Source organism: Podarcis gaigeae (genome assembly GCF_964106915.1).
Source record: "Podarcis gaigeae genome assembly, chromosome: 5".
Lineage (NCBI taxonomy): Eukaryota > Metazoa > Chordata > Lepidosauria > Squamata > Lacertidae > Podarcis > Podarcis gaigeae.
This window is the reverse complement of record NC_139681.1, coordinates 4,323,194-4,345,466: the sequence shown is the minus strand read 5'-3', so window position 1 is coordinate 4,345,466 and position 22,273 is coordinate 4,323,194. Positions and strand designations below refer to the sequence as shown.

At 43.4% G+C, this 22,273-nt stretch overlaps 1 protein-coding gene across 3 annotated transcripts in view; it reads right to left on the bottom strand.

Moving 5' to 3' along the window:
* Positions 1-20,428, bottom strand: part of EFCAB6 (EF-hand calcium binding domain 6) — a 107,726-nt gene extending 87,298 nt beyond the window's left edge. For all 3 annotated transcript variants that reach the window (XR_014564189.1, XM_083738715.1, XM_083738716.1), the window contains exons 1-5: positions 20,102-20,428; positions 18,824-18,994; positions 17,378-17,598; positions 15,644-15,726; positions 5,959-6,025 (exon numbers count right to left, since the gene is read on the bottom strand). Coding sequence is in view for 2 of the 3 variants with exons in the window: in XM_083738715.1 (XP_083594841.1) it covers positions 5,959-6,025; positions 15,644-15,726; positions 17,378-17,598; positions 18,824-18,994; positions 20,102-20,387 (828 nt within the window). In the remaining variant the exon portion in view is untranslated. The remainder of the gene's footprint in view (positions 1-5,958; positions 6,026-15,643; positions 15,727-17,377; positions 17,599-18,823; positions 18,995-20,101) is intronic.
* Positions 20,429-22,273: the final 1,845 nt, after the last annotated feature.

Sequence of the window (22,273 nt, the reverse complement as noted above, 5' to 3'; positions counted from 1 at the left end):
GTGTTAAGATGGTCAGGGGAGGGGGGCTCAGCATATTTTAAAGATGTGGTTAGTTGTACTAAATATTGGCAATTTATTAGTATTCAGCATTGGGCAGAATGAACATACTTTCTACGAAAGAGGGAAAGGGGGTGTCATGGTTTTTTTTAATAATAATAAAAACAGCAACAAAACAAAACTGTACTAAAGATGAAATCTTTGAAATTTGCATTCCTTTTTTCTTTTTCTACCTGAACAAAGCTGGGTCTGGGAATTTTAGCAATATACTGAGAAGAGCCTATCCAAAACATAAGATGTGGTTATACTTATCTTTACATACAATTTCTATTTCAATCTCACTCTGTTTGCAAGTAAAATCCTTGCTTAAATATGCCATGCCATCCAACATTTCACAGGTACATTCAGGGGCTGGTTGTTTGAAAGAACGATCTGCAACCTGAAGTCACATCTATGTCTTAAAGACATGAGCAAATTGAGCTCGTATTTTGCACAATTTGTATACGGTGTCTGTTTGATAATGTGCGGTTTGCTATGCCTAATAAAGGATACTGGACATGAGCAAATGAACGTGCCTGTTACTTAAAGAAAAACCTTTCTGGAAGAAGAGTTAAAAACCCATGTCTTCACACATCAGGGAAGGCGGGGGGAAAGAATTCTTGTGCATGCAGATGCCTACAACTTCTGTGGCTTAAAGTCACCCATGATTATTCCACAGGAGCCCCTATGGATCCCTGGCTAGTTCACAGATTCCATACATCAACTATTATTCCATTGACATTCGACACCTTGATTATAATATTTTAGATGCCTACTAAAAACTTTATAACAGCAAACCTATCCAGACACATAATTCAGTTATGTACACTTGCTTTTAAATTATGCTGATTTTATCTATATATTAGGATTAGGGATAGGAAGTGCTTTTTTGAAGTTCATAAAGTTCCATAAAAGAATGAATGAATGTTTGCAATTAAATAGAACTAGACTCAGGGCATCCAGGGGCCATTCATTGGCAAAGCAGAGTCTGGTGCTATGAGGCACAAATAGAGAAATCCATTTGTGCCAGGCCTGCCCAATGCTTTTCTATTGGGTAGAGAATGCTCTGTGAGTCCAGTGAAGCTCTTCCTCACTGAAACAGCAAATAACAGATCACTTCTTGCTACATGCCAGGACTTTGTCAAGTCAATATTAACCAAGAATGCTGTCAATCCAATGCAAAAAGTGGGTTTCCTCAAGTCATGCATAGAGAAGACACATGGAACCCTCTCTCCCTACACCAAGACAGCCCCATTTTTTCTGTAGATCTAGGAACACCCTGCGCTTCTAGTGTGATTCCCCACTATGCACAAGCAGCATTCACACAAGAGGACTGCTCTTACAAGGCGAGTGATCGGCAGCAAGCATACTTTAATCTGAAGGGCTTTCAACCCCATGCAAAGGACCGAGGTTGATGTTTTTCTATTGTTAAGTACGTGAAAAAGAAAAAGAAATGATGTTTCTGAGCAATAAATACATCTATGCCTCATTATCCCTTATATTCTACGTCTAGGCCACTTTGTACAAAATCTTTAATTAAAAGTTTTTTCCCTTGGAATTGTCCCCATCAACAGTGAAATAAAGATTCCCCCCCAAATGTGTGCATGCACACACACACACACACACACACACACACACACCATGGAAGGGCACAGCTGTGCACACATGAAGTGCTATTCAGCACCAAATGAATTGGAACAAAATAAGTACTGAGACTGTTATGCTCTTAGTTTTGGCTCCATATTCTCAGTAGCACAGTCTAACTTGTCACTTTATATTGATTCCATCTGTTTACACTCTGCAGAGGATTGGCTTCCGACAGCGAACGTTTCCTATTTACCAGCTGGTAAAGATAGGCCAAACCAGATAGGAAAGAATTAAATTATTTTCAAATCCTCATAAACATAAAATGAAAAGAAAAAAAATAATTAACGGGGGAGTAGGATGGGGGTGGAGACTGAGTGATGGTGATGCGAAAGCCAAGCCCTGTCTACTTTATGTTGTTCTGGAAATTCAAAAGGGCCTTGTGTTGATTGTAAGATATTTACTTATTCACATGCTGCTGTTTATTACATCTGTGAATGCCCTGCTATAAAGGTAAAGAACCCCTGACAGTTAAGTCCAGTCGCAGATGACTCTGAGGTTGTGGTGCTCATCTTGCTCTACAGGCCGAGGGAGCCGGCGTTTGTCCGCAGACAGTTTTTCCGGGTCATGTGGCCAGCATTCTGGTGTAATGGAACACCGAAACCAGAGCAGCGCATGGAAACACCGTGGACCTTCCCCAGCGGAGCAGTACCTATTTATCTACTTGCACTTTTAGGCGTGCTTTCAAACTGCTAGGTTGGCAGGAGCTGGAACTGAGCAACGGGAGCTCACCCCATCGCAGGGATTCGAACCGCCAACCTTCCGATCAGCAAGCCCAAGAGGCTCAGTGGTTTAGACCACAGTGCCACCCGTGTCCCGAGTGCCCTGCTAGTGTAATGCTAATGAGATCCCTGGTGCTAATCATGTTAAAGGCTAAAAATAAGACAGGCGAATAGAACCCACTAACTGCATCTGACTACACTGGTGAGGGCTCATCCTCGAGTCTACCTAGTGGCAGTGAAGGCACGGCAAGAAGGCATACTTTGCTGCCTCCATTACATCTTCCCTGGGTCATCCAGCAGAGGTTTTTCTGGATAGTGCAGAGCCTTTTACTCTCTGGCTCGAAGGAGGTGACAGAAATGATGGCAGCTCACTGTGACTTGTTTGCAAAGCATTTTGAGCATGAAATTGCTTGCATCCACCGGAATCCTGACTCTGCTTTTACAGCAGATGAATCTCAGGCACTGTCTAGTCTGGTTGTGTTGGGTGAGTTTCACTTAATAAGGCCGGAGGATGTGGAGCAGCGCTTGGGCTGGACAGAGTGACCACTTGTGCTCTGGACCCTTGCCCCTCTTGGCTGATAAAAAGTAGCAGGCAGGGGACAGCTGGCTGGGCCAGGGAGGGGATTAATGTCTCCTTGCAAGAGGGGGTGGTTCCTGCCTGCTTGAAGGAGACAGTGGTAAAACCTCTCAAGGACCACCTCTCTGTTAGGATATTTCTGTTCCACCTTAAAAGGGAGCAGGATGTTTGTGTCACAGCCTGCGTATTTCCTGTTCACAGGATGTTTCTGTTTTGATAGAGCTGTTGTCTCTCTCTCTGTGCCTGAACAAGCAAGCAGGCAGTCATGTATTTTCTTTGTTCTGACCAACCCTGAATAAACTTCTAAATAATGCTCTCCTGCTGTGCATCTTTCGCTGTGTGAATTCTGCTGATAGAGCGTGCATCAGCTCTGGAATGTGGCAAGCTATTTTCTGGAGCTCGTGTCGCTAATTGCTGATACTGTATCTACGGGAGATCGATGGATCGTCCGGAGGCGACGTGGGGGCCATGATGGGCTTTATCTCCCTGGCAGTATCCCAACACTCTCCACATATGACCATGCAATCATCACCTGAGGCCCTTCTTCATGCCCATCCTTTGTGAGAAGTCCAGAGGATGCCAACATGAGAATGAGCCTTTTCTGCAGTTTGCTCCCCATTTGGGGCGTGCTCCATCACATATTTGGGGGCGCCATCATCACATATCTTTAGGCGCCAGGCAAAAACATTCTTCTTCTCCCAGGCCTTTGGCTAATTAAACAATTTATTATGTTTTTATGCTGTGATCCTTAGAAGGGCAGCATAGAAGTCTAATAAATAAATATTACTAAATGTATTGGGTTTTAAGTGTGTCTAACATGGCAAAAAGAGAGGGAGGGATATCAAACGCCTTGTTGGTAGACAAGACCTTGTTGGGTGAGGGATGGGTAGAGGTTCTGACATGGCAAACCATGAAGGAAATTCCTAAAAAAATAAGGGACACAATCTAGATGAAGTTAAATAGTAGTTGATATTTTACTGTTGGTGGCTGCACTCTCTGCGCGGTGGGTGAGCAGGAGAGCATCAAATGGATGAAAAAGTAGAGGACTTTCAACCATTCTGTCTTTATGGAACTTTTCCCACCTTATGGAACTTTTTCACCATCCCACCCACAGGGCCAGTCCCTCTTTTCTGTACTTGCTGTAGAAAAAAAAATAACCATTCCTGTTTGGAGTGGTATCTGCAATGCCTTAATAGAAAGCGTAAGTTGGCACCTACATGCAGAGGACGTTTTTAGGGTTGAGGGTACAGCATTGTGAAGGAATAGAGGCCCAATTCAGATGAACTGTGAAATGTTTCATGGTACAGTAACCAGTCTCTTCATGCCTGTCCCCTCAAGAGGTTTCTGAGGGATCTGAGGGATCAAGAGGTTTCTGAGGGATCCCCCACACGAGGGATCTGTCCCAAGCTGCTTATAAAGGAAACTCTAATAGATGGACTGCTGTTCTAGTCTTGAAGCTGGGATTTGAAAGGGGTTTAAGAGCATCCATTCATTCAGTCCCCCAGCTGGAGAATTCCTGGAGACAAGTTTAGCACAGAAGATGCAACTTCTGCATCCCTTCATTGTGCTGTTCTACCTGCAGTCTAAAAGAGTGACATACATATCTATCTGATGGGCTGGTGAGCATCTGTACATTGACAAGGCAAATACTCCCCCCGCCAGAGATATTCAAGGTGATATTTGCAACTGCAGGATCGTCCAAATCTGTGCATCATCTCCTTGACTTTGTGGATTAATCCTTTTTTTCAATTTAAGGATGCTAAAACTGCAAAAGATCCTGTATTAAACTACAGATAGATGATAGATATAGATAGATAGATAGATAGATAGATAGATAGATAGATAGATGATAGATAGATAGATATAAGCTTAATCTTAGATCGTCCTTAATCAAATAAATAAATAAATAAATAAACACAAGCTCTTATACATTAAATTTTCTGGAAGCTTAATTGGGGCCATGGGGGATATTTTCTGTTCATAAATGTTGCAACAGAAAGATAGCTTGGCTGTTTCATTTGTCATGGGGAAATGGAAATGTTACTCTCCTGTTAGCTGCATGAATATATGATGATGATGATGATGATGAAGAAGAAGAAGAAGAAGAAGAAAAGCAATGGCAGCCATAGGAACTATATTTGAGCGATGACTGATAGGGTTTACTGTAGTGAGGAATGAATGACAGTCTTGGATGCAATCTGTCCCGACAGCTCTGTGATATGCTAATGTCTCACACCGTCTAGGATGACAGATACAGACACCCTTCATGAGAGAAAGATGCTGGCACCTGGATCTGATATAGATACATGTGGGTGAGATGGCGCACACAGCTCTTGTGCCAGAGAGGCTGCGTCTTGGCAAAGAAGGCTGCTCCATCTTGCTATGCCGCAGCTGTACTTGCAAATCTGCAAGTACTCTGCAAAAACCTCCTGCCTAATTATTAAGCCTGGAGAGTTATGCCAGTGTGATTTGCCTTTGGTGGACAAAATGTGTTTCATAGGTGAGTAAAGCCCAGTGTTGGGGTACACAAATGTACCCACAAATGTTGGGGCAGCCATAAATCTTTTCCTGGAGACTGCTTGTTCCTGGATGTCCGGCACAACACTGAGAAGACCTCTTTCCTCAAGCGCTCAATGCATTTCATGGGGGGCAAAGAGTGGAAACAGACACAGACTGCCTTCCTGGCCCCACGTTCTCTGGCATTAAATCCAAACCCAGGAAGGAGCAAGGGTCCAAGTGTCTTCCAAGCTGGCACAAGGATGCAAAGGGGCAGAGTTGGCTCCTCACTGGGGGAAATCAGAAGCAACGAGACAGTCTCCCTGTTTCCGAAACTCAGCACAAAACGAGAGGTGGGTGACTCTCCTTTTCTCCTGAGTTTTCTGTACACATGAGAGATCTGGAGAGCTCAGCGGTGACCACAGGTAATGGCTGGCTATCAAGGGCAGGGGAAATGACTGAGTGCTACTTGCTGTGCAATACCTTCTCCCGTAAGAGGCATTCTAGCTGACTCAACGTCCTCGACCGCGAATCTTCAGCACTACTCCACCTAAAAAAGTAAAGGTAAATGAAATTACCATGAACAATGTTGCAGATCAGCAATGCCCACCATACTCCCCCAAAGAGCAAGATATTCAGGGCCTTTCTGCACCCCAAAAAGGCTCCGTTTTATGCACTATTTGTGCACTGCAGCCCCCACTAGTGGCTGTTAACTGATCTCACACCCGGCAGTAACCCGACCACACTGCCATCTTGTTTGTTTCTTGGGTCCAGTGTCATGTTGCATGTTTGGAAAAAGCTGCCCACAGACCCCCTTGTCACCAACCAACAATCTCAAGGACTCTCTCCCTTTTATAACTATTCGTGGCAGAAATAAGGAAGACATGTGTGCTCTGCTGTCTTCTATATCTCTCCCACCCCAAGTATTTCAGAGCATCCTTAGATTGTTGCAAAACGGTGATATATGCAAAAGAGAGCCTGTCACCTAAACTTCTATTTAAAGATGAACATGGAAGAATTTTAGCAATTGAGATACAACATCAAGGAGAGAAGATCTTGATATTAGGAATTTATGCACCAAACAAGGGGAAATCAGAATTTTATAAGAAGTTGCATGAGACTATGCTGGATCATCTGGACTACGATAACATCATCACGATGGGAGATATGAATGGGGTCGTATCAACTAACATGGGTAAGTCACAAAACCAAAATGTTACAAAAGATGGCAGACTACCAAAGACCTTTTTCGAAATGACTGACAATATGGACTTGATTGACATTTGGAGAACGAAGAACCCCTTGGGAAGAGAGGGAACATTCTTCTCTGAAGCCCAGCTGACTTGGACAAGAATCGACCAAATATGGATATCTAGAGGTCTGGCACCTAAGGTCAGAAAGGTGGAAATCTGCCCAAAGACCTGCTCCGACCATAATGCAGTAAAGATGGACATGACACTACTACCAACCGGCTCCTTTAGATGGAAGATGAATGACAATTTGTTCAGAGATCAGGAGATCACTAAGAAGGCCCAAAAAGTTTTGAAAGACTATTTTGAGATAAATTTGAACACTACGGTGGAAAAAAGAATCATCTGGGACGCAAGCAAGGCTGTGATGAGGGGGTTCTTGATTCAACAGAATGCTGTAAAGAAAAGGACACAAAATGAGAGGAAAGACAAAATCTTGGAGAAAATTAAAGAATTAGAGAAGAAGTTAAGATCAAATCCGAAGTCACAGCCGATTCTGAAAGAAATTAAACTTCATCAAGCACAGTATTCTAAATTGATAAATCAGGAAATAGAGTGGAAGATTAAATTAATGAAACAAAAAACTTTTGAATCGGCGAATAAATGTGGAAAACTGCTAGCTTGGCAGTTGAAGAGGAGACAAAAACTAAATACAGTTACAAATTTAGAGATTGAAGGAAGAAACATTCAGAACCCTGTGGATATTAGAAAGTGCTTCCAGAGATACTTCAAAAAATTATATACTCAAGGACCGCAAGATGAGGTTGAGATTAAACAATTTCTGGAAAAAAATGGGCTACCAAAACTGTCACAAGAAAATAGATCAATCCTGAACTGCAAAATAACACGACAAGAGATTGAACAAGCCATTCAGAACATGCAATTGGGCAAATCTCCAGGGCCAGATGGGCTGACCTCCAAGTATTATAAGACATTAAAAGACTATTTGATACAACCACTGATGGAGGTCAGCAATGAAATTATGGAGGGGAAGAGGGCGCCGGAATCGTGGAAGGAAGCCTTTATCACATTGATACCAAAATCGGAAGCTGAAAAGACACAACTTAAGAACTATCGTCCCATCTCTCTTTTAAATGTGGATTACAAAATATTTACAGACATTTTGGCAAGTAGACTTTAAAAAGTTTTAAATGAAGTAATTCACAAGGACCAGGCAGGCTTTCTCCCAGGTAGACATTTGTTTGCTAATACAAGGAACATTATTGACATCTTGGAACTTTTGCAAACAGATATAAACACAAAAGCAGTGTTAATTTTTAAGATGCGGAGAAGGCCTTCGACAATATCTCCTGGAAATTTATGAAGGGAAATTTAAAAGAAATGGGAGTGGGACGGGGCTTTGAGAATGGGATTGATGCAATATATTCAGAACAAAAGGCTAAATTGATAGTCAACAATGTGGTTACAGAAGAGTTTAAAATCGAAAAAGGAACACGACAAGGCTGCCCTATTTCCCCTTTGTTATTTCTTTCGGTTCTGGAGGTGCTCCTGAATATGATTAGAGGGGATCGGTTGGTGGAAGGAATTCAGGTCGGAGCGAAACAATATAAACTTAAAGCTTTTGCAGATGACCTAGTTTTGACCCTGCAGGAGCCAGAATCTAGTACGAAAAGAGTATTACAATTGATTCAAGATTTTGGTCGGGTGGCGGGATTTAAATTAAACAAACAGAAAACTAAGGTATTGGAAAAAAAATTGACAAATACAGAGTCAGAACGGTTTCAGAGAGAGACAGAATTAAATGTGGTTAAAAAAGTAAAGTACCTAGGGGTAAATATAACAGCAAAAAATCTGAGTCTATTTAAGGATAATTATGAAAAATGTTGGTCAGAAATTAAGAGAGACTTAGATAGTTGGACAAAATTGAAACTTTCTTTGCTAGGCCGAATTGCTGCTATCAAGATGAATGTATTGCCAAAAATGTTGTTTTTGTTCCAAACACTACAGATTGTGGACAAGACGGAGTGCTTCCGGAAGTGGCAGAGAGACATCTCTAAGTTTGTCTGGCAGGGCAAAAAGCCCAGAATTAAGTTTAAGATATTAACTGATGCGAAAGAAAGAGGGGGCTTTGCCCTGCCAGACCTAAAGCTGTACTATGAGGCCGCAGCTTTCTGCTGGCTAAAAGACTGGCTACTTCTTGAGGACACTGACGTTCTGGATCTGGAAGGTTTTAACAATGCTTTTGGTTGGCATGCATACTTGTGGTATGACAAGGTTAAGATCAATAAGGCCTTTAAGAACCATATTGTCAGAAAAGCAGTGTTTAATGTCTGGACAAAATATAAAGACTTATTGGAAAATAAAACTCCAAGGTGGCTTTCACCGCTGGAAGCTAAGGCCCGAAAAAGACCCAATATGGAGGCCAAATGGCCAAAATATTGGGAAATATTAGAAAAAGATGGAGACAATTGGAAATTGCAGAGTTTGGAGAAAATGAAGGACAAAGTGCGAGACTGGTTACATTACGCTCAGATTAAAGAAGTTTTTAAAAATGACAAAAAGTTAGGGTTCCAGGTGGAAAAATCGAAATTGGAAACAGAACTGTTAGAACCTAAGACTAAGGTACTTTCAAGAATGTATAACTTGCTGTTAAAATGGAATACACAAGATGAAATGGTTAAATCGGCTATGATAAAGTGGGCACAGGACATTGGGCATAATATCATGTTTGAGGACTGGGAAAGGTTGTGGACCAACGGGCTGAACTTCACTGCATGTAATGCTTTGAAGGAAAATGTAATGAAAATGATATATAGATGGTACATGACCCCAGTTAAACTTGCCAAAATATACCATTTGTCTGATAACAAATGTTGGAAATGTAAAGAAAATGATGGAACATTCTTTCACCTCTGGTGGACCTGCCCTAGAGTGAAGGCCTTCTGGGAAATGATATATAATGAGCTGAAAAAGGTATTTAGGTATACCTTTACTAAGAAACCAGAGGCCTTCCTTTTGGGTATTGTCGGCCAGAAGGTGTTAAAGAAGGACCGAACATTTTTTATGTATGCAACAACGGCAGCAAGGATACTCATCGCTAAGCACTGGAAAACTCAAGATCTACCCACACTGGAATAGTGGCAGATGCAACTGATAGACTATATGGAATTAGCTGAGATGACCGGCAGAATCCGAGACCTGGGAGAAGAGAAGGTTGAAGAAGATTGGAAGAAATTTAAGATTTATTTAAGAAAGCATTGTAATTTGGTTGAATGTTAAGATGGAGGCTAGATCATAAATAATTGACTACCACTAAATTAGATGCAACTAGGATGCTAAGTGAGATTGAGGAAAAATCATAAACCTTTGGGAGAAATATTAGATTATATTTTAAATGAATGGGACATAAGAATGTAAACAAGATGGTAAATTGCGGGCAAGAACTGACAATGATGCAAGTGGGAGCGGGAGACGTGAGGAAGTCTAAAGAAGTGAAGAAAATATGTTATGATATATGTTATATTGTTCATTATATTTGCATTTATGTTTAAAAATCTTAATAAAAATATTTTTTTAAAAAATAGATTCTTGCAAAACGGAGAGCAGCGTTGGCTTCTGCTCTTTCTGCCTCTCAGCCTTTGCAGGGCTCTCCCGTTCCCTCACCGCCTTTTCCCTCCCTGCTAACAAACCGCTAAGTGGGGGAGAGAATATGCATTAAGGGGAGGGGTGTAGTGAGGGTGGAGAAACATGCTCTGGTACATGTCACCCTTTCCTTTAAAATGGACACCTGCAATCTTAACCCCACCTCCCGCCACCATGCATGAGGGGCAGAAAGTCTATGACGCCACAAGGAGGACTTCTCTTCACACTACAACAAAAACTCCTGGATAATGTGATGAATGTTTCTGCTGCTCTAAGGAGACTAGTTGGCTTGGCAACTATTATCAGTTGAACATGCCCAAGCATCAGGGCTTGACCTGAAGGAATTGGGGACAACGTTTGCAAAGGAAAAGGAAGGCAAAGTGAGATTTTGATGTGCCTGAAATTGAAACTTTCAAGAGACTGAAATTTTAGCATCAGAATTCACAAGATTATCCAAAATGAGCTGTGTGCTAAAACATTTTCTTTTGTATTTCAGAAAGATAATCAAGGTTTGTTGTATTACGTAGGCTGGCCATTTAAAATAAATGCAGTAGTTCCAAGGTTTTTTGCCTTTCATTTTCCCTACAACACATCTCTTTTTGAAAACTTAAGTTAGCAATTGGGGGTCCAAGTAGTTAGCCTTGCCCAGGGCTCAAAATAGCCTGGCACCAGCACTGCCGCCAGTGTTGACATGTTGGGGCAATGAGCAAGCAGCGAAGGATCTTTGAAGGATCAGCCGCAGAAAGAAAATGAGGCAGAGAGGGGAGAAGGCCACATGATGTGGTCCACGGAGATGTGGCGTGAAAGCCAAGAAACCCGATATAACCCCAAAACTATAGCATCCTTTTTGCGTTACCACCAATTAGAAGAAAAGTGGGTTTTGGCTCAGGGACATCTAAGATGCAGTCATATCAGAGGGAACGGCATGTGGTCCCACTCCCCAAATGCAGCAACATCCAAAGTTTGGAGTGAGATTTTGGGTGCTTATAAGAGGAAGATGAAGGAGGAAGTGGCAGCCGTAGTGATCAATGGAGCTGATGAAGAGCAGAATTGAAGCTCTGACCAGCATTCAATTAGCTGAGAGCCAAGCTAGACAAGCACCAGGAAATTAACTTGCAGCCTTCCTTCTATGCCTTCCCCACAACTGATGCTTGTGGCAAAGGGGAACAGAGATGTGGTATCCCGTCACCCAAAAGCCAAGAGAACAAGCGATGGGGTTTTTAACCTTTTCCACCCATCACATTTTCCTGATCAACTAACACAGTGGTACCTCTGGTTATGTACTTAATTCGTTCTGGAGGTCTGTTCTTAACCTGAAACTGTTCTTAACCTGAGGTACCACTTTAGCTAATGGGGCCTCCCACTGCTGCCGTGCCGCCAGAGCACGATTTCTGTTCCCATCCTGAAGCAAAGTTCTTAACCCGAGGAACTATTTCTGGGTTAGCAGAGTCTGTAACCTGAAGTATCTGTAACCCGAGGTAGCACTGTAACCTAAATTCCTGATTTCCTAATAACTGCTTCTTTAAGTGGGTCCAGGAAGACTCTCTCACAGAGGGAAGTACCGTATTCACCAACCCACAAAAACCTATTGCCCAGCCCTGCCTGGCTCACATTTATAAGCCAGGATAGGCAAGGATCAAGGAAACAGGTGGTCTCTTTGACTCGTCCAGGCACCCTGTTCACATCCTTGGAGGGAGCAGGTTGAAAATGATTGCAGACAACCTGAATGGATAAAGTTCTGTCACTCTTCCATCTCATGGTGGAGTCTTCCTCCCTTTGAATCTGAGTGATTTTATCTGCCAAAAACTTATTTATATGGTGCTATCTAAGCACATAATGCTCTGCAGCCCAAGATAATTTGGTTTTCAAAAAGGCCATAGGCTGTAACTCAAGTCAGAAAGTAGTCCTAAACTCACTTTCTAAAATCTTGTCTCAGAAAAAACAGCAGCTGTATCACCCTCCAGTGGTAGATCAGGGTATAACTATGGCTACTCCTTTGAATCTGAAAGGCTTATGTCATCATAAAAAGGCTAGTATTTTATAGTGATACAGAAATCTTTGTTGTTCTTGGTACCACAAACTAACATGTACGCATGGAATATTTTTTGGGGGGGTGGGAGAGAATGGAATTTATATCACACATTTTAAATACTCATACTTTGGTAAAAAAATTTAATGCAAAAATATACATTATTTTAGAAAGCTAACATGCCTATCCTTCTGGAAACTTAAAATAAAAAACAGATCACAAAAGTTTTCAGGTGTCTCTGTCCGTATGACAGCTTCTGCATACAAAGAACTGCAGAGTTCTCCTTACAGACTGATCTAGATCTCCACTCAAACTAGAGAATTTTGAGAATGTCAAGGCGCCTAGGAGTGTAATTTCCTGGGCCAGTCTCCCTGAATTTCTCTGTATTACAGAGATCTGTGTGCTGGTGCACAACCCTCAATCTATTGGGCTGCTACTGTAAGTTCGGGTCCTCACATACTGCCATCATTCAGTTTCCAGAGCACTTAAAAATATATGTGCGCTTGTCAAGCCAAACGGTGGGCCAAACTCCTGCATCAGCTCTGTGGCTTAAGAAATGTAAGGTGTGCTCGCCACATCCAGGCTGCTAAGACCTTCCTTCCGGCCTTGAGTGGCCTTACATTGCAGCTTTGTGACAACTCTGTGGCTAGTATTTTTTTAAAGTCCTTTGTGAGTCGGTTCTACCTTGCCCAGCCCAGATGTTCTGTGCGCAATGCAATCATCAGGCAGACGGATAAAGAGGTGCAATGTTTTCCTTAGGAGTAGCATCAGCGAGCTCTGAAGCCATCTGGGATCAAGTCTAGGAAAAGGGAATGAATAGATTTCCCTGCCCCCTGCTCTTCCATGTCTAAGGGAGAACATGCTATAACACAGATACCACTGCAGTGCTCTAAAGGGACCAATCCCATAAAACTTAAGAGATGCCTCTTGTTGAAGATAATCTCTCCTCTGCAGCACTCTCCTTAAGGCCAGTTGTTTGTTCTGGCTATGCTGACAAAATAACTGCGGTATAGGCGGAAGTGGCCAGCTGCATCCCATAACCAAGACCATTTTGCAGGAAAGATGGGATGGCCAAGGTGCATTGCCATGGCACACTGTCCCTGGAGTGGCTATAATTAAAGTGCAATCACTATTACCCATCCGTGTTGGCCAGTAGCTTGCAAGCAGCAGAATTAGGTGTTAGAGGACTGTACCACTTCAGAGCGTAAGGGGAAGGTCCCATGTTTAAATTCTCAACCCCCAGATGTGCAGGCCTGCGCATTTTTTTTTAAATCCTCTTTAACTATTTTAATCCAAAAGAGCACAACAGGGAGCAGGGGGGAGTTAGTTTCTACTCACAGGGTATATTTATTTAGAGCATTTGCACCCCTTTATTCTTCCAAAAAGGCTCCCAGGCCAGCTTATATAGTATCAGTTAAAACCTAGACAGTCCTTGACCACCAAGAAGACACAGCACAAAAAGAAAAGAGGACAGAGAAGGAAGAGGAAAAAAGCAAGCTCAGGCACCAAATAGTAATTATCATAAAGACTAGCTGCAGTGAAGGCAGTTCAGGGCCGGGACACATGTGATGGAGCTGCCCTCTCAGCAGAGCTGGTGGAATGAGCCCCACACATGCTGTCGACCACAGAGACAGCCTGCTGCCACATTACAGTTGAGTGAGAGGAAACTCCATTGAGTTTTCATAGAGTTGATGGAATAAGGAAAACTTTCATTAGTATCTTAAAAATCTGATTCCCCACCTGCAGTCTAATAGTACAGTCTATTCCACCAGTGCACAACTTGACAATCTTCTGCTGCTGAATGTGTAAACCATGTCACACATGGCTTTAAAGCTGGGTAAGTCAAACCTATCAAAAGGTAGGTCTAATGCTGGCTATTAGCTAGGGTAGCTTAAAGGAAGCATCAGTGCTCAGAGGAAACAGGCCTCTTTGATATCATCTGCTAGGAGCAAACAAGGAAGGAGCCTCATTCTTGTGCAGGGCCATATTTACCCAAGGGTGCAAGGGGTGCAGGGCACCCGGGCACCGAATTTTGGGGGGCGCCAGGCGCCCGTCGCTGAAGTTGCCTAAGCTCTTAACTATCTACCTGTTATGAAATAATAAATAATTTTGATCAAGCTAGAAGAACAAAATACATATATACCTAGGTATTACCAAAATGTATGCCTACTTTCGACTTTGTGTGCTCATTTAGCAAAGACGCGCCACGCCAGCGGCAGCGCTTGTCATTCACAACAGTGGCACTTGACTCAACGATGGCACCTGTCATTCTCAATGGCGCCGTGCTTGCAAAATTAACTCTTACATCAAAATATTATGTTACATACAGTGGAACCTGGGGTTACGTACTGTCCTCCTTACGAACGCTTCAGGTAACCAGCTCCGCTAACCTGGAAGTAGATGCTCCTGGTTGCAAACTTTGTCCCGGGATGCGAGCGGAAGTCATGCGCTGGCAGCATGGCAGACCCCATTAGCGAAAGCGCACCTCATGTTAAGAACGGTTTTGGGTTAAGAACAGACCTCCGGAACGAATTAAGTTTGTAACTGGAGGTACCACTGTATTGTATTAAGCTGTGCTGCTATGCAGCAGAAGGGTCAAAGGCATCTTTGACACGACTGATGTTTCTCCTAAGCAGGTGCCTAAACAATACTTATAAGTAAGTGTGCTGGTGTTGTATACTTAAGTATAAGTGTATTGTAAATAAATGAGCAAATAAATTTCTTTTTCCTCCCTTCTTTCATAAACAAGAGATAAAGGCATACATAACCGTGGTGTTTGACATAAGCATAATACAGTATAAATTAATTTGGGGGCTAAACTAAATTTGGGGGCGCTTGGCGGATCTTTGCACCATGGCGGCGCATATGCTAAAGACTGCGCTGTTCTTGTGCCCTGCTTGTGAGACAGTATCTGGCTAACCAGAATTCTGGACTAGGTGGACTTTGGGTCCTATGCAGCAAGGCTGTTTTTATGTATGCCTCTGAAGAGAGCAACGTTACACCACCATTCTGCTTGCAGGCTCCCTGTATGCCCCCTGGTCAGTACTGTAAGTACTGTGAATACTGATGCAGAGTATTCTCAGTCCAGAAATTTCCCAGACATTGCCGGGAAAGTTGAACTATAAGATATTGAGAGGGAGAAGGGAGTTGGAGAAGGGTCTGCCTTTTTCGCTGACAACACCATGTTCTTGGTGACGTGTAGGCCTGCCTGAAGTTTGGCTTTACTACTTCTACCAATCTCAGAACTTCACAGTTCAATTTAGTTCAAATCAACAAAAGTTCTTACGTCCTTTGGAGGTGGTTAACCGGTCTGGCAAACTTCGACAAGAACTCAAGATAAGGTACAGCAACTTTGGTACAGCCCGGAATCTGTTTCAATACAAAGAAACTTAACGTGAATGGTATTCTGTGGCGGTTGTTTTTCATCATGTTGCCTTCTCCCTTATTGTTCCATTAAGGTAACATTTAATTAAATAGTTAATCTTCTTTGTTTAGATCTGTTTGCATTCTTTCATTTCCCAACAAATGTGTTATGAGCTTTCAAACAGCCCACAGCTCTCTCAAAAAAATATTTGTTATTCTAATTGCTCACCGGTAATATTATTTATTATAATTTATATTCCACCTTTCTGTAAAACCACACACTCAAGAAAGCTTTTCAGTGGACTGCTTCTTGCCATGCTTCTTACTGACATATTGCTTCCGTTTAATATTGGGAAGTATCATAACAGCTAGAATGTTTTACAAGAAAACTTGTAATTCCATTGGGCCTGTGACTCACAGCAAATTTATACACACAACAGAATCCAAGTGGGAATGCTTTTCCTGGACTACACTATTTCCTGCTGAAGGTAGAGAGTTATATGTCTGGAGTCTCTTTTTCAATAACAACAATTTTAAAACCTCAGTGTGCAGAGAGAGAAAACAGCATGTAGAGAGAGTTTGTTATTGGCTTGTCCCTGAGTTCAGATGACATGCCTAGCTAGATCATGGCTTGTTTGCCAACAGGAGAAAAGCTAAGTACCTGCCTGTGTGATTGACACCATAGGGAGAGATTTATTTCCCCCAAAAAATGTTATTAGTTTTCACAATAGTATAAACAAACAAACACACAAAATAAACAAACAAAAATCATAACCTTATTGAAAATTACAGTTATTAACTTTGTTAAGTGACTTCCCCGCTTCCCCTTGAATTGCATTGCATGTCCTTTTAACGGTTTTCCAAATCCCAATTTTTATGAAATTTAACTTAAACATTAACAACCTTAGATGTTATGGAATTAAACATATTAATTCATCACTTAACATAAATAAAATCCTAAGCCCATTAAGTATCTGCAAGCTGTTTTCAGTTAGTTTAACTTAGCAAATTTAACTAAATCATCATTAAATTTATTCCACTCTTCCTGATACTCCTCCTGTTTCTGGTCGCGGACTCTTCCAGTTAGGTCAGCTAGTTCCGAAAAATCCATCATCTTCATCTGCCATTCTTAAAGGGAGAGATTTGTGACATTCCTTGAGCTTGTTTGGAGGTTCTAGCAGGGGAGCGCAGCCATCGCACACCCCCGACCGAAGAACGGCACACTCCCTCCACCCGGGATGGTCGTCCTCCTCCACCGAGCGCGCAGCTTCGGGAGGGACGCACATGGAGCGGTGAGGGAGGAAGGGGACACCCGCCTAGCCAGCCAGATCAGCCGAATCAACCCTGGCGATCAATGGGGTGACAGATGTCGCAGCCAGATCGCCCTCACATCCGAAGGGAGAGATTTAAGCCCTCTTTCCCAGCTGAGACTCTGAGAAACTCACACTGGCACCAATAGGTTTATTACTAATTCTAACTGATGTAAAAGTGGGAGATTTTTACAATCACAATTGCTCCTAACTCACATATGGCAATTAATTTAAAAAAAAACAATGCTGTGGTTGCTAATTATGCCTAATGATACAGTTAATGCAACATGCAGTTAGGCCCTTTGATAACTGAGAAAAAGCTTATATACACCCGCAAGACTACACACCTTGTCCAGCAAAGCATCAAACTGTTCTTGCGTCAGGGGTAAAATGAATGTTTCAATCACTCTTCTAAATTCACCCTTAGTGACTTTCAGGGTTTGATCAACGTCAACTGTCTGAAATGCATTTTTGAGTTCATCTTCTTTTGCAAGAGCCTTCTGAAGCAAAATCTGCTCAATATCCACCGAAGACAACGTGGGGTCAGGGAGAGAACTGACTGATGCAGCTAGAAAATATATTATAAAGTTATAGTGCCTGTGGTACATAGTTCCTTCAGCAAACCAAGCACAAAGTCATGTAAAGATCTACATTATCAACCTAAGTTTGACTTTTCTGCAGTAGGAACCTTTCAGGACTCCAAACAGGCAGGGGGAGATTGGGGCATGTCCACTGTTCTGTTGTCGGCAGAGGGAAACAGCAGATGCCTCTAGAAAGTTTTAAGGAGAACATGAAGGCCGTTGCTCTCATCTACTGCTGGTCCCTAGCACCTAGTATCCAAAAGTAGACTGCCTCTAAACAAGAAGGCTCCATTTAGCTAAGAGACCCATCCTCCTTGAGCAATACAGTGCTCCACGTTCCTCCCCCAACTCTTGAGCTTGAAGCGCAGAGGATAAGTTTCCAAACTCCCTTTGGAAGTCCCTTTCACCAGGCATCTGGGAAGTATCTTTATTTTATTTATTTATATTGGATATTTATATCCTGCCTTTCTATGATAAAAGCCAGTTTAAGGCCTGAAGGTCTTATTTCCTCTTTACTTTTCCTCTTGGTGTGAAAAGAGTCCCAATTAACACCCTCTTACCTTGAAATCTCCCTAAACTGGAGGTCAGCAGTAGCCTGACCTATCTCCCAATTTCCTTGAATTATATTGCACTACAGGTTTTACCCTGCCAAATCTCAGTCAAAGCTGTTTAGGGATTCTCCAGAGTGATCTTGCTTTGTGTTTCTTCTGTGTAACAATGGGACTTCAAAAATCCTTTTGGAGAAGGCCTTTCAGAGTTATCTGTCCCTGTCCCCCCATCCACCCTGATGCAGCTTTTACAATGCTCTCTCTCAGAGCAGGCCAAAAAGCTTAATTATGAAGAAAAGAAACTCAAGTGAAGGGACACTTTGAAATGGATGGGGGGGGGGAGGCAGGAAGTGCAAGTGACTAGCAGGAAGCGCAGCTCAACTGCATTTCCTGTTCACTCCATCTTGTACAAAATCAATCTTGTGCATCTTTCCCAACAAGGAAACAAATAAGCTTCCAGTGTGAAGACTTGCTTGCACATCTCCCTGCCTTAAAGAAATGCATTAAATCGTTTTAAGAAGAGCCAGAAAAATGCAGAGAACACGAAGCACAAACCTACTGCTCTTTCTGTTGCCCTCGATAATTTCCACATCTCTAGCAGCCTGCCTTACAGTGCTTGGCTGCTGTCAGAGTCTGCAACATAAACTTTAGTAAACATGCTTACTTGAAAGTGATTTGAAAGATGTTTGTGTGCTGCTGCTGCCACTGCTGCTGTTGCTACGAGTTGATGATCTGGTTGAAGGTGTCGACAGGCCTCTTGAATTAAACACAATTCCATGGGATTGAGGATATAAATTACTGTAATCAGCTGCACTAACCACTCTGGACATGATTCCTGCGGAAAGTAAAAGGCATGACTATGAGGGCATGGAATTGAATCAGAACTGATCTCAGTCCACAAGCAGTTTGAGCAATTCCAGGGGGCTGAAACTTACGGCTCGTCCACATTTGCACTTGACCCATGCCTAGAAGGCAGATTCTGGAGAACACTTTAGATAGGAAGATTGCACTGCACATCACATCTGCTTCAACCCTTATTTCCAACTGAACATGCTTAAATAATGGACTGTATCTATTTAGGATATGAATGAAACCTTTGGAGTAGGGGCCACCAAACATAGTAGGGTATTTCTAAGTCATTATGAATAAGGTGAGGCTGTTAATAAACTGCATGCAGAGCCAATGTGGCATTGTAGTTATAATTAATGCTGAACTTGGGCTGTGGAGACCCAAAAAAATCTCCATTTGACCATGAAGGTGGCTGGAGGGCCTACCATGATCTCTCAGAAAAGCCTACCTTTCCATGGATGTCCTGAATACAAAACAGGAAGACTCTATGCACCTTAGACAGAAAGAGCAAATAAACTGCAGCACAGGGAGAAAACAGATTTGGCTGCTAAGGATTTCTTTTACACAGCAGCTGCTCCTATTGCTACAAAAAAAAACCCACCCTGTTCTCTGAACTTGTTTCATCTGCAGTCAGCCCGCAACTTCTGCACATTTAACTTGTGTTCTTTCAACTTTACGCACTTGGCAAATAAAAACAAAACTGAAAAGGGGGAAGGCGTCCTAGGAAAAAGGACTTTGGCAATCCCACCAGCCACTGCAGTCGGTGTGCTTTGATGATACGCTATATTGGCTTTAAGGGTGGACTTTGGCAATACGTGCCCCGAGCGAGGACAAAAATTGGTGTCCCCTCCCCCAAAGTATTTATTTTTGCAATGGTTCCTTTTGGCACAGTTGCTTTTTTAAGGATCCTCTCAGTAGATAACAATAAACCTATATTTATATGGGTGTTACTATTATGATGTTGCGCCCTCTCGCCTTGGGCCCCTGTGCGGGGGACACCGCCCTAAATCCAGCGCTGCCCCGAAACATGACCCCTGTGTAAGTCACAGGCTTGCTGCACTCGTTGAAAACAAAACAAATCACAATTTTGTACCTGCAGACTCTTCTCCAACTACGGGAAAGGATTCCCTGCCTGATGACGCCGAAGGAAGCCCCCTCCCGGGATGGTGAGTGCCTGGCTTTCCCCGAGCGGGGGCGGCGGGGCGGCGAGACCCCGCGTCCCGACCAGCTTCTGGGAAGTTCCGCCGCCCGAGATTCCGCACGCGCGCCGGCCAAGGCGCGTTTCTAAGACGCTGTTGCCCCGGCAACGCAGAGCCGCTCCCGATTGGCAGGGATGCCTGGCGGCTGCCTAGCAACCGCGAGGAGGGCGACAATCGCATCCCCCCCCCCCGCTCACCTCCGGCTCAGCGTGTTGGGTTTCCCCTCCGCAAACGAGCGCGCGCTCGGATCGGGGGCCTCTCCTGCCTGGCTGAGCTGAGGCCGCCCTCCTCGCGCGCTTTTACCTCGGAGTAAGTCCCAATGGGACCCAACGGAGGGGCTCTGCTCCCTTCCCAACTCACCCGGCTGCGCAGGCGGAGAGGGTGGGGCAACGGGGGTCGCAGATCGGAGTATCCAAGTTGAGGAGACACGATCCTGTGCGCGCTTTCTGGGGAGTTGAGTCCCGCTGTACTCGAGGGGGCTTTGCTTCAGAGGAAGCCGGCGCAGGAGAGACGGCAATGACTGTGTAGATAAGTTCACTGGCGCAGAGCCTAACCAGTGGCGTAGCGTGGGTTGTCAGTGTCGTGTATTGAGTCAAAGGATTTTATATCTGCATTATTATTGTCTGTATTTGCATTAGGGTAAAGTAACTGCCTTTTGGTTCCAGAGGGTACAGCTACTATTGGTTCATTTAAGCTGCTGTATTTGGATCTTATTGGTTTCCTCCAAAAGGCAGGACTGTGATTGCCTGATATTGTTCTCTCCAAAATGTATCCTTTCTAGTTTGTTCCCTGTCCCTATAAATGTAGCTCTCCCCTCCTCCGTCTTCAGTCTTGTTGCTTTAATAAAGAAGTGTTACTAGAGAACTGTCTCCAGCATATTATGTCAAGAGAGCTGAAATCACAAACCCCACGTCACAACAGTCAGCACCCGGGGCAAGGCAAGTCATTTGCACCCCAGTAATTTGCACCCCACGGCCCAGTGGCGTAGCGTGGGGGGTGCAGGGGGGCCGGCCGCACCGGGCGCAACATCTGGGGGTTAGGGTTAGGGGGTGCAAATCCACGGGTTAGGGGGCGCAAATTACTTGCCTTGCCCCGGGTGCTGACAACCCGCACTACGCCACTGGGCCGGCCCCCCCTGCACCCCCCACGCTACGCCACTGAGCCTAACCATCATTTCTCTCTGTGGCCTGGCCTCAAATGACGTTTGCGGACCAACAGTTGTTTGCTGGACTACAACTCCATCATGCCTGTCAGTTGGCCATATTGAACTGGGCTGATAGGAGTAGGAGGGTCAGCAGGTGTTGGTGCACGCGGCAAAGTATCACTCGCTTCCCTGCCAGGAAATGCTCGCACACCCGATGAATTCCTGCATGACAAGCAACGGGCAGGAAAACAAAATGTGCAGCTTCCAGTGACGCAAAAACAAACCAAAATGAGTTGTAAAGTAGGAAGATGGCAATTTGCCTTAGACTGTTTTCACAGTCATGACCTCATTGGCCTGAGTGTGTGTTTGATTATTAAGAGTCTGTCTTTGGCTTTTGTTTTAAGAATATTCAAGAGCACCAAGAGTCCAAGTAAGTGTGATTGCAGCAGCCCAAGATGTTTGTATAGTTCGATCCTAAATGTGTTTAGTCAGAAGTAAGAATCATTGAACTCAAAGGTAAATAAGAAGGTGTCAAAACACCATAGAGAGAAACAAATGTAGTAAGAAAATATTTTTCCTGCTTGTAATATTGAAAGCACTCCTGTCTGGGGGGACACGCAGCGTAAATTAATAATGCAGAGTTTTTAAGTGAAAGCATAAGAGCTTTATTGAGTTAAAATAAACTTCTTCATAAACAACATGGTTCCAAACAGTTTGACTGAGATTACATACTGACTCTGCTCACAACTGAGCCAGACTGACTCTGACTGAAATCTTACAGAGAGCATAGGGAGAAAATGGCTGCTAGTTATAAGGAGAATGAGTTACATGTCAGAGTGACTCCACAGTTAGCAGTTAGGCCTGAATAACTTGAGTCGGCCCAAATGATTGTGCAGTCCCAGCACTTCCCAGCCTGCTTTGC